The 12817-nt window shown below is 45.9% G+C and overlaps 1 protein-coding gene across 7 annotated transcripts in view; it reads right to left on the bottom strand.

Annotated features, from left to right (window-relative positions):
- Positions 1 to 12817, bottom strand: part of MTUS1 (microtubule associated scaffold protein 1) — a 130712-nt gene that overhangs the window by 17519 nt on the left and 100376 nt on the right. For 6 of the 7 annotated variants that reach the window (XM_054203655.1, XM_054203654.1, XM_054203653.1 and 3 more), the window contains one exon: positions 3972 to 4038. In XM_054203655.1, the coding sequence (XP_054059630.1) occupies positions 3972 to 4038 (67 nt within the window). Of the gene's footprint in view, positions 1 to 3971; positions 4039 to 4805; positions 5331 to 12817 lie in introns of those variants that run through there. The other variant, XM_054203659.1, reaches the window with a different exon arrangement.

The raw sequence follows: 12817 nt of genomic DNA, 5'->3' as shown, positions 1-12817 counted from the left end.
AAGCATTTTAAAGGTCATTTATTAATAAAAAAAATAGCATGAAGGTACTTTGAAGAAAATATTATCGATCGCAATGCAGCAAGCGTTGGGGAGAGAGAAGGGCTGGGCGTTTGGCCGTGCAGGACGCAGGAAGCCTCTCCATCCCACTGCAACCCGCTCAGGAACGGCGATTTTCTGAGTCAGCCCCGAGCCTGCTGGTTCGCAGCAGGGCCGAGCTGGATCCCCGCCAGCACGGCCGCAAAGAGGCTCCCAAACAATTTGGAGCCAAATTAATTTAGAGGAGCAGTTTCATACCTCTGAAGAAATATGCAGCTCTTGCAATTTCTACTTAATTAAACAGGTAACTAGAAATAATTTACACGCTACCTTGCATCTTAATAAGAAGGGAAACAGGTGACAGCCAGGACAATCCGTACCTGCTCCAGGCTCCCAGAAACAAGGGGTTTACGTTCAAACCACAAAGTTTAGTCTTTGTGGCTGGAGATTTTAAGGAAACAAGTTCAGAACCCAACTGTCAATGAATTTGAACTCCTCCAGAGAAGCCTGTCCCCAAACACACCATCACCGCCGACCCTGGCAGGCATTTCCAGCGGCCGAGAGCAGAAGGCAGCATGCGGTGCCCACCCTCCTCACGCTCCGCGCAGCCAGGGGCAGGTTTGGGATCCTAATGCGTATTTACATCATTAAACAAAAAGCTGTTTTGGCAGAAAGGGTCATAACAGAACAACCCAGCAAAACGGACAGTCTGACAGCACGCCGGTTTGGTTTCGCATGGTAACTCCGGGAGCTTGGGAGCGCACACAACTAAACACAGCCAGAAACCGAGGAGTGCAAGGTGGGCAGGGTGGGAGCTGCAGGAGACTCCACGTTCCTCTCAAACACGGCAACAGGCAGGGCACCGACTGCGCAGGGCTGGGCTCACCTGGGTCCTCCTCCTGCACTGCCCCTTCCCAAACCGCACGCCGGCCGGCACGGGAAACACGGCAGCTGGGACTCCACGGAACATGTACACGTGTCCACACGGCCAAGATAAGAGTCGAGCTGTACTTAACTTTCGGAGCCAGTCTATGCCAAGATCATACTGATGTCAAACCAGCCGGCAGAAATCTGAAGTTCAGCTCTATCCATTTAGCAGTGGCAACAGAAAGCTGATTAGCAGGTGTGTATTTAAACAGATTATTTTCAGCTAAAGCTACTGTTGCTTTTCTCACACCTTGTCAACAAATGAGGCCTGGCTGGCTTAATTTACTAATTTTTTTAAACTTTTTTTTTTTTTTAATAATTGTAAAGCTAAATAGAATTGAAGACCTGTGTAGTTATTCATTTCTGTGATTGAATCCCCTCCCTTTCCAGGCTGAGGAGAGCGGCACAGACAGGCTGGAGGCGTGACGTGGGCGAGAGGAGACAAAGGAGCCGCATGAAGATAAACGCTTCAGTGAAACCCTGGCCTGGAAACCTCGCAAAGGGGAGCGAGCCCGAGGCTGCCGTCTGGATGCTCCTGTGGAAGGGACGAGCTAACGGCCGCGTCCACCATCCCCTCTGACAGCTCTGCACACTCACATCCATCAGGCTCCGTCGCATCTGAAGGTTTTTTCCTAGTTATTAACCTACTGAATGGCATAGTCTTGCAGCTGGAGTCCCACATATGAGCTCAGCAGGGTGTTAATCAAAGCAGGAAGGTAACAAGTTTACGGGAAGCTCGTTTAAGAGTGAAGCACCCTTAGAAAGAACTACAATTTAAAAAAACAAAAAAACAAAAAAACAAAAACCCAAAAAAACCCACAACCACCAAACCACACAACAAAAACCCAACAAAAAACCCACAAACCACAAAAACCCAAACCCACCACCAAAACGCGGCAACGGGCAAAAGGGCTAGCCAGCTTTGGGTCTGCCCATTTAAGCTGAATTCTTCCTTTCCTGCTAAGTGGCAAACCTAGATCCTAGGTCGATAAAGGAAAAGTAACGCTGAAGATGCAGGCACATGGAAGAACAGAGACTGTCTTGCTCCGACAGCAGCCCTTCTGAAGTCATTTTCATGATAAACAAATGGGTTTGCCCAGAAAGTCACATGTATCTACATAAAAAAAATATATAAATCTAATTTATAATATTTATAACCTGACTTTGTAGGAATGCAAGAAGCCCATTTCCCCACTGAAATTCTAGCTTTGTTGCTGTCACTTCAGGGTGACAGAAGTGCCGCTGCAGCTGATGGGGGACACAACCCTCCGCCCTGCGGCTCCTTCCCCTTTCTCCTCTCCGGCATCCCTTTAGCCACGGGCTGAGCCAGGCCCGGCACCTTTGGCAAAACAGCACGATGAGACACTAGTTTTCAGCTGGCGGAGGTCCCCAGGCACACAGCAGGGCTGGCACAAGGCAGGACAGGGGGACACAAAGGCAAAGGAGGACCAGGCGCTCTCAGAGCCAGCCCCTACTGAGACCTGCCCAAAACCACTGCAGAACTGCAACCCAGGTGCTGCATCAGGAGGGGGGTTAAAAGCTGCCGCTTGAGAGATGCCAGACTGCACCAAGCTCGAGAAAAGCCCCAGGTTTGCAGTCCTATGCTTCCAAGAAAGAAAACGCTACACATTTCTGCAGTGCCTTTAGTACTCTCTTCTGTCTGTGTCAGGCTGCGAGGCTTTCTCTGTTTGTGACACTCCCCATTCACACATTTGCAGTTTCATGCAGCATCAAATAAAGCTCCCAGAAAGCTGCGTTTTAACACAGAATGACTCAGGTTAGACAGGACCTTAAAGACCATCTAGTTCCACCCCCCTGCCCTGGGCAGGGACACCTCCCACCAGACCAGGCTGCTCAAAGCCCCGTCCAGCCTGGCCTTGGACACCTCCAGGGATGGGGCAGTCACATCTAAACCTACCCTTTTCCAGTTTGAAGCCATTACCCCTCGTCCTATGGCTACATGCCCTTGTAAATCCTCTAAATTGGATGACAGTAACAGTGACAACAGAGCTGCTGCTTCAGCTGGGGGGACGGGGAGACCCCTCCCTCCCTCCCCACCACACGCTTCCAGCTCCGAGTCGTTGCCAGGGAATGCCCGCCTTGACTAATCAGCGCTAAAAAATAAATCTGAGCATTAAATGCACCACCTGCACATAACAAGACCTACATTCACACTCAAGTCTGGCTGGGACAATACCCAACTTCCAAAGCATGTGAAAATAAACGTTTCCAACTTTTCAGGAATAAGTGATGTATCTGAAACTGCTCCACACGTTTTACTTGTGCTTTCAACGCTTTTTTTTTTTTTTCTATTTTAAAGGGGCTTCATCATAAGAAAGTGTGCTTTTATAAAACGCTAGCTTTGCTTTCAAGTGTTATAATTTTCAATCCAATGACTTTTTGCACTCCACAAGATGATTCTGCTTTGAGCTCAAGTAAGTTACGTGAAGTTACCATTAAACACAATTAAATCAAGCTTCAAAGTTGGCAAAACCACCCCTGCGCATTATAGCTCAGTTTCATATTACAGCTGTCCACTAGGATGAGTTCAGAGATGTAATCCCATTAGCCTGATGGCATTTCCTCCTGTTAATTTTACACTCGCTCACCTACAAGCCGCTAAGGCAAAAATGCAGATTTTTGCGCAGTATATCTTACAGGTTTATAGATTTTTGCCGGCAAGTCTCTAGAAGACAGCGTACAAATGAATTAGGGAGCAAACAGAAATATATATCCTGTCAGCCACCTTCCCATTTTTAAGAAAGTGAGTGGTTTTGGTCACCAGGCGCATGTTTTGCGAGGAGGCCCCGTCAGGCGCAGGCTGATCAGTGCCAGGAATTCGGTGAACCTGGGGTCAGGGCTCCAGAGAAAGGCAGCGATTGAAGCATCTGAGCAGAATCCAGTCGGGGAATTCAATGACTGCCATTACAATACCAGGGCATCCGTCTTTCCGCAGATTGCTTTGCTGCGTTTCTGTTCTCATGAAGAATACAAAAATAAATACTTACCTAGTTCTCCTCGAAGGTTAACTAGTTCTTGAGATAACTCTTTACGCTGTTTCAGCGCTTCCTCCCTCTGCAGAGAAAAAAAACCAAAACAAACCCAAACATTTGGTTACTAGTGATCCGAGCAGGGCACCTTCCAGTAATTAACTTACATGTCGTCTGTAGGAAAACAAGAGGCAGGAGCAAGAAGCCAAGATATGAATCATTTAGGATAACAGTTCTGCTGTTACAAAATACACAGATGTTCTTCTGTTGTTAAGGAAGTTATACTTTAAAACAAAGAACAGTTTTTTTCCAGGATAACACTGCAATTGAAATGCTACTTCGCAGCAATTAATTATATATTTTATGATGGGTGTAGCTACATAAGCCTCCAGAACAAATCAACTCATAGCTGTCAAGGGCACAGAAGCGTGGTATATACGCGAGAGAGACATGCATTAAATATTTATCTTAAGCTTACTCAAACACAAAACCAAAGGCTTTGCTAAATGCCCGGTCCCCCACGCAGGAAAGGCACAGCCCTGTACAAAGCTGAATACAGCCCACCCCGCCGCTCGCCCTTCTTCACTCTGAGAGATGGTGTTCCTTCTACCCAGAGCACCACAACCCACCCGTGCTCAGAACAAGCAGAAGCGCCCAGCTCCCCGCTCTGCCCAGGCGCTGTTGTCCCCTCTGTCCCCAGCCCCGCACCCTGGGGACAGCCACGGCCGAACCGCTCCGGGGCTCGGCGACAGCCACCGCGCACCCACGGCCACGGCGCCCAGGGGACAAGGTCCAGGCTCCCCGCCACCAAGGCGCTTTCACCTTGCTCCCGGCGAAACAAATCCTAATTACCCTTGCTGCAGCACACTGAGAATAGAGGCAGAGTTTGCTGCTGGAGCAGCCCATCTTCCAGCTCCGGCAGCCCCCCCGGCACTCATGGGTGACGCGCAGGTGGTGGCACCACCAGCCAGGCTGGGCTGGTCCGGCGGCAGTGGCCGAGTGGCAAGACTGGACCTTGCCTCTCCCCAGGTTATCCGACTTCCGCGCCGATGGCTCCCCGGCAGCGGCAGATACTGCAGCTTCTGCAATTGGCACAAGCAGCCAGCGATCGCTTAAAGCCACAGCCCTGCTTTTATCAGAGGCCAGCCCCAGACCTTAGACCCATCCGTCTCCGCTCGCTCCAACGGCGGCCGGGACGGCCAAAGGCAACGCTGCCCTTCCCTGCGGATAATGGAGCTTATTTTCAGCCGTTTGGGGCTCTCTAGGCACTGCTTCCACGTTTAATTTGTTGTTGCAAAAATAAACCACGGGAGGCCTGAGCTGAATGGGAGACACACAGATACAGCAGCTTCGCTGCTCTCAGTGCCCAGCCGTGGGTTCCTAGCGGAACTTTGCATCCTTTCCCTTCAGCTAGGATACAAAGAGGAAAAAAATAATAATAATGCACTGCCCCACCCCCCCCCAAAAAAGAAAAAAAAAAAATCACTTGACTTTTTCCATTACACTGGGCACAGTCGATCCGTTCACACGCGGGCAGGGCCACACCTGCACCTGGTTTTCCCTAGGGAAAACCTCACTTTTAGAGCCGCTTCCCCCTTTGCGCCCGGTCACTAACACCAGCACCCGCTCACCGGGTCGCCCGGTTAAGAGCACCCCATCCTGGGCGGGGGAATACTCACCACATGCCTGCAGAACAAATAAACAGATACAGCAGTAAAATACACCATCCTTAAGAAAAAAAAAAATAATTAAAAAAATATCAAGGGAATGAGCACGCAGAAGCCAGTCGTGTACCAAGGCCTGACACAAGACTAATCAAAATGAGTGATTTTTATGCTATGCACTCTCATCTGCTGCAAGTTATAGGAAATTATTCTGCAGCTGAAAAGGTTGGTTAGAAGAAAAGGCCGGCCCTTTACTAGAAATATTCTTATTTTTGACCTTGTATGGGAAAGCTCCCCTTTCCATCGCTACACCTTAAGCGCTGTGAACAGTCGTGTGGACGCTGACACGCTGGCAGGGGTATGAAGCAGCTGCGCTGCTGTTTTGCATTAAGCACTTAGAAGCTTTTTAGGGTGACGGCGGGCAGAGAGGGAAGCCCACGCCTCGCCCTCCACAGCCGATTCCTGGGAGAGCCGAGCGCTGGGAGGAGAGGAGTCAGCCCCCCCGGCTCAGCGCCGGCCCCGCACCGACACGGACACAGCGGCCGAGGGTGCGGAGGCGAATGCTGCAGTGAGCAGTGTGAGCCGCATCCCAGCGCCAGGGCACAACCACGCAGTGGATTTGCGAGTTCAACTACCAAAGCACTTTTATTTTCATGCTGTGGGATCCCGATGGGATTTTTGCAAAGCATTTACAGTAACCTTATCCGTTACTAAATTAGCAGACAAACACACTTAGAAGATTTTTTTGCAAACCCCCTGGTTTGCAAACTTATTCTTTGTTCTAATTCTCAAAATGTCATCCTTGAACCTGACTTCTTCCAGCCCACTCTGTTAGCAAGACATCTCAAATTTTCTCCCCTCGGCCTCCTGGCCGGACCACACCGCAGGCCCTTTGGGAACGCTAACGTTTTTGGTTAGTGTTTCCAGAAGGCCTGCTTCACGGTCCGCACATTTTGTATTTGTTTTTAGTTACAGCAATTTGATGAGAAAAGGGCGTACGAGATTAGAATATACTAAGGACTGGTAGCGGCTAAAACCCCAAAATAAGAAAGTAATACTGCCTTACTAATTCTCTTTTTTAAAATATCTCTTGCTTTCTGATGCCCAGTCACGTTTTACTGGTGCTGGTTTAACCTTGTGCCTCAACCTCCAGCTTATCTGTTCATAGTTTCAAACAGCAAGAAATTCAGAGAGACTGACTTGTATCCCCACCTCCTGTTAAAGAATAAATTCAGAAAAAGCTAGCCATACAGACTGCCGGCCGAAAATCAGGAGGGTAAGTTGCTCACGAGGTTAAGCAGTCACATTAATTAGTTAGACTAACTAGCAGTTAATTTAGCACACTTTTAAATAAGTTCTTAGAGAACTGAAGCTCCGAGTACACGCGTCTCCCAAGGAAAACATGGAAGCTTCCAAAACCTGAAATCTAAGTGCAGTGAAATACCAAAGACCACTTGGAAAATCCAGTGAGGGCCATCCTTTGTATTTAATTTAAAGACAGGTAGGCATATGCTTCGGGATAGAATACGGAGAAACCTTCTAGTTTGTGCTTTACAAGATTCTAGTTGAAAAGTCAGTATCAGAAATTGAAAGAGCAGAACCAAGTGGGAGTATACCGAATCAAGCAATTTTTGCCAGATTTATCTGGATAAACAAACAATGCCAAGAGAGATCATTCTTGCTTAGTTGTCAGAGACTCGAGAAGGGTATTCATTCCAATATAAAGCTGTTTCTGGCCCAATCTATGAGTTTATGCCAAGATCATGTAGGATGACCGGATAGCTATTTCTCTTATTTCCAAAGAACCTATTGCAGGCGCACAAGAAATCCAGTTGAATTTTAGCCAAAACATTCCCCCTACAGTAAACGTGGAAGCTACAGCAAAGAACAAGAACGCAGTTTGGGGATAAAAGCCTTGCCACAGGCAGTACCAGGGCGGTGCACCTCTGCTATCGGATGCTACCAAAAAAATCTCAGCATAAAGGAGATTTGGACATTTCTTGTTCTGAGAAAGATTAGGCAGTTAAAAATCCTTCACGTGTTTTGAAAATTTGACAAGCGAGTTCAGGGGGACGTATGCCCCATAGCGAGGGCACCCGGCAAGGTGAGGTATGCCCCCTTCAGCTGGATGGAAAAAGAAGAGGTCCGAGGTAGGGGGCTGCAGAAGAGGACAGTTTCAAGATGACAAAAATGACCAAGTCAGGAATGGAATAAATTATGAAGTTCGTCATTCGTGTTTGTGTTACTGGCAGTTACGCAGCCCAGTTACAGGCTTAAGAGTATTTTTCCTGGCAACCAGTTATTTTTGCTACAGCTTGAGATTCAAACAGGGTCATTTTAGATACTAATGAGGGTGAAGACGCATCTGCATCTGGAAAAGTTTCCATCACTCTCCTTTAAAAGCAGGAAGCTCAATGGAAGCCCACATTCCAGATGCACGAAAGAGGTATTTATACCAAGCACGCAAGCAACCAACCTTCCTGGTTGGTACCTACACCAAATCTGCACATGAGAAAGACACAAGGTACCTCCAAGAGCTCAGGTTAGGAGCAGTTCTCAAGCTGGAATGGGTGGGCATCCCACAGCTCCTTCTGCAGATCCCAAATCCAGAAGCATGCAGTTTTATGGCAAACCGCCAACTTTTTATTCCCTTGAGAGCACGTGCAACTAGCTGCAGTAACCGTCCCAGCACTGGCCAGGCGAGGTGGCCCTGGTGTGGGATCCCCATGCTCTGCCTGCAAGTCAAGGCTTTGAGAGCCACAGACAGGCTGTGCCTGGCCAAAAAGCCCCTTTCACCTTTCGCATGCTTTTCCTCCAAGTTAAGAGCTGCAAGTCCTTCAACAGCTACTCGATGTAAAAGAGCAAACGATGGCAGAACCCGGGTGTCGAGCATGCGTGTGTAAATACGCTAACACCGCCCATCTGGTGGTAGTTATCCACACATCACAGTTCACATTTTAAACAACCACACTCCTCCTGGGAACAAAACACGTACTCTTTTAGAGTTGTACTAAAGAAAGAAGAATTCATAAGCAGCAATACTGAAAAGTCTGCATTTCTATACCAAAATATGGGGGAGTTGGGGTTTTTTTTTGTTTGTTTTGTTGGGTTTTTGGTTTGGTTTTGGTGTGTTTGTTTTTTTAATTTCAAGCAGCTATGTCACACCAATATCTATGTGATAAGCTATCACAGTTGCCTAGTCTACCCCATGCAACATACCACCTCCTCCAGGAGCTCGGTGGCATTTCAAACTTCTTAGCAAGCTTCCCTCATTCAGCAAAACCCTCTCACTCACTTTTTCATCCTCAGACTAATGTTTCCAGGTCTTCCTCAAAATTGCACTCCTGTGAAGCCTTGTATCTTCCATCCATTAACAGGCTGAGAAGCGGCGTTATGTATTGCCTGAACCACAAACTGCAAAGCACTAGCACATTGCAACGCAACACACACAACCCTTAGAAGTGAAATACCCTGAAATATCCCAGGGAATCTGGTCGTGTCCTGAGACTTTTCCCACGACACAAACACATCGTGACCATACTGGAACGTTCCCCTCTTCATGCTGGGACGTGCCGCGGTCCCTGCCCAGAGAAAGTGGAGAAAGGCCGAGGTCATGCTGGTGCCCGCGGCACAGGGACAGGCAGCATCCGCACTGCTCACGGGCACAAGCGGCTGGTGGAAACATCCCTGAGCTGGGAGGCTGTACATCAGCCTTCTAGATTTATCCCAGTGCATTGCTGATAACAAGTCATCTCAAGAGTCAAAACTTACAGCAGGAGAACACTAAGCGTTAAATATAAAAACATTACGATGCTTTTTTAAAAAGCATTTTATTAGACCTGACTAAATAAAATGTGTTCAGAGTGCGTAAGACAGAAATTCATCAGCGCAGCAAAGAATGGAAACATTTAAATGTGTTTTACTGTCGTATACAGGGCCAAATTAATTTTATTCTGGGAAAGGAAAGCCTCATTTTTGAAAGGCATTTGCTGTCAAACCACATGCACTTACTCCTAAAAATCAAACCTAGAGAGAAATACTGAGCATCTTAAAGATATAATAATAAATTACTGTTATTTGCAACCACTTCTGTAACAAGCATGCTTAGACCTTACAGGCGATGAACTTAGTTTGTATGGAAGAAGAGAGCATAATTTAATTTTTTTTTTTTTTCATACTGATACGGTCTCAGTTGTCAACAGATTTCAATGTAGGGTGAGTCTTTCTCATCCAAGGAGATGTTCCTTTTATGGACAAAGCATTAGAAATTGGAGCCTACTCCACCCTTGTGCCGCACCAGTCATAAAAAGGTGAGCATCATCACGGGCTGTGATGCAGAAATTGAGTCACATCCCTGCATAAGCTCCAGTCATTCCTGTGTCACCAGCTCCAGCCTGGAGGTAATTACGAAGGGTAACAGAAGGGCCATTCACATCCGCTTTGCGGTACGACATTCGCTTTGACTACGTCCGTCCTTATACTACAGTATTTCTGCCAGTCCCTGCGCCTTCTTTGCTGCCAAAACCCAATCCTCTAAATAAATCTTGTAATGAGAAGTCAGCAATTTTTGGAAGCATATATATATATATTTTAACTCACCTGCCCCCAAGCCCACTTAAAACCCCCTTGAAATGCCATTTCTTTCGCATCACTGGGATGCAAAAGCAAGCTAAAGAATAAGCGAAGGAAGAGGCACAACAAACCGGATTTACACCCTCTGCTCCATCTATGTTTTTGAAGGGAGCTGCAGACTATTACTGCAATAAAGTGAAAGTGCCATTAACCACCTCAAATCAATAAATATACAGAGAAATGACTACTTCCGAATTACTCTTGGCCTTGTTAGTGCTATGCATTGCCCTCTTACCAAATGAAATCAGCAATCAGTTGTCACCTTGACTTATTACTTCAAACGGAATTCAATTAAGCCCTAGAATACAACACTTACGTGATTAGCTGAGAGATTCACTGTCATTTCTAATGTTTTACTGTTCTCATTTGCTAGGGACATTTATGGAGAATCAGATGTTTATTCCCTGATGTTCAGTGCGTGGAAGGCTAGAGCAGAGAACCGGCCAGACGGGATTCCTGTGAGTCACTATCTATTGAACGCGGCTCGTATACTTGCGGGCTCTTTATGCTGTTACAAGCTTCACGTGGCATCTCATGCTCATACGGGACCTGTATTTTCCCATTTAGAAGCGATGTCCACCTTCCCACAACAGCTTTACAAAGTTAGGTCCAGATGCAGCAGTACGGGCTATTTTACTTCCATGTAACAGCTTGTTTCCTATTTTATGGGTTTTCTGAACTCCTTGTCACACAGAATGACTCCTTCCTTCCCTGTAAAAATTCCAATCTCATAAAAAGTAAGTTTACCCTATCTAAGCACTTATTTCTCGGTATTTTCTAAAGTTTTTGTCTCAGTTCATTTCATCTGAGTATGACGCAGTCTCCATCCAATACCATGCAGCTTTAACAAGTTACAGTCACAGCTTAAGTTCTCATGTCTATAAAATGATAATTATAAAGTTATGTGAAGTGTTAGAATGTGAGATCCTATGCCTGAGCACAATATTACCGTATTTTCTTTACGTCACTCCATTTTTAAGGCTGTTTAGAATTTCATCTGAAAAGGCAGTACAAAAAAAAGAGGGAAATTAGGAGCAAAGGTGTTATGTTCTTTTTCTTCCACTGACTGCTCCCTGTAATTTTGATTTTGTAATAGATACATCTAGTTTGCTACTGTCATTAATTTGGTGTCTTCTGGGGTGGGGGGGGGAGAAATAACAAGGTAATCATGAGAATCAACCTCCTCATGGAAAGCAACACCCATTGCCTGAAACACCAAATTTGCTTCAGCCACAGGTGTCTTTTCTCCAGACACCTTTTGCTAGGACAGGACTCCTGATTCTCTCCAGCTGGAACCCCTTCTGGATACCCAGAGGTACCAAATAAATGGCCTAACTGAGGCATCTTCTAAAGAGTTGTTTCCACCAGAGCCTAGTTTCACAGTAATTAATGGATTAAAACGTTTCTCTGGGTGTTAGAGCTCACAAACCTTCAACCCATTGCCAAAAAAATTTTTGTCCCTCAGCAGCCACATGTCACAGGGACCTTGAGAATCCCTGAAGCTTCCCCACCTTCCAACAGCTACCTGTCAGCTGCCAACTGCCAGAGCCCAGGTCTGCTTTGCTGGGGGAAGCCACCGTGTTATCACTCGCGTGCTCTTCTTTATGAACAGAAAATACTGAATTCCTCAAATTCAAGATATTATCTTTTGACTTCTGTTCTGATTTTTTCTTCTTTTTTTTTTTAAATCTAAACCACAAAAATTATCTAAATTAAATATCCTTTTTCTCTCTTCTAAAAAGTTATGTCTGGATTTTGGGAAGCCAGATTTAAAGAGCATTAAGTATGCTTTGGATGAAAATCTTAATGAGAACTGGCCAAGTTTGATATTAGGTTCTAGAAAAAAAAAAAACCCTATAAATTTAAGGCAGCTTAAAAGACAGCTGCTCTAAAAAAACAGGCCTGCCAGTATATTTTGGATGGTCATATATAATGGTCAAAATATGACTGTTACCAAGCTCTTCCTTTTACTGTAAGTGGTGTTGGTTTTAGTGATGCAACATGTTCTGCTTGTTAAGCTAGATATGTGTTTCATTTGATGAACATTTTCTGCTGAACTTCCACAAAGGCCAGGATAAATTTTTCTGATGCATATGTCCATGTATGCCAACATGGAAAATTTTAAGTGCTAAGTTCTCAAGAAAACCAGTATCTCGACTCTTACAGTCATTGTCATGTCAGGAAATGCCAGTTATAGCAGCTCATATACTAATGGTTAATTTCTGTTTCCACCTAGAAATCCTGAAGCCTGTTTCAGCCACAGAATTTCTAGCACGTTACTTATGTTGCTTCCGTGTCACATCCACAATTAGTGGTATCCACATATTATTTTCAAGGTTCTATAGCCTCTCACATGGCATTTCCCCCTATGAAGGAAACTTCTTGAAGATGTCACTACAGTCATTCCCAAGTAAAGTCTGAAGTGTAAATCCCAGCCTTCCTGTAACCATACCAAGAGAAGCTCAACAGTGACACGTAGTTTCTGTTCACCTCTGTAGCACCCGCTGGCACAGACACAAACCTGAAGCTCATTTCTACATCGGAATCTGTTGAGAGCTCTCGAAACAC

Source organism: Rissa tridactyla, chromosome 5 (assembly GCF_028500815.1).
Source record: "Rissa tridactyla isolate bRisTri1 chromosome 5, bRisTri1.patW.cur.20221130, whole genome shotgun sequence".
NCBI lineage: Eukaryota > Metazoa > Chordata > Aves > Charadriiformes > Laridae > Rissa > Rissa tridactyla.
This window is presented reverse-complemented; position numbering and strand designations above follow the sequence as displayed.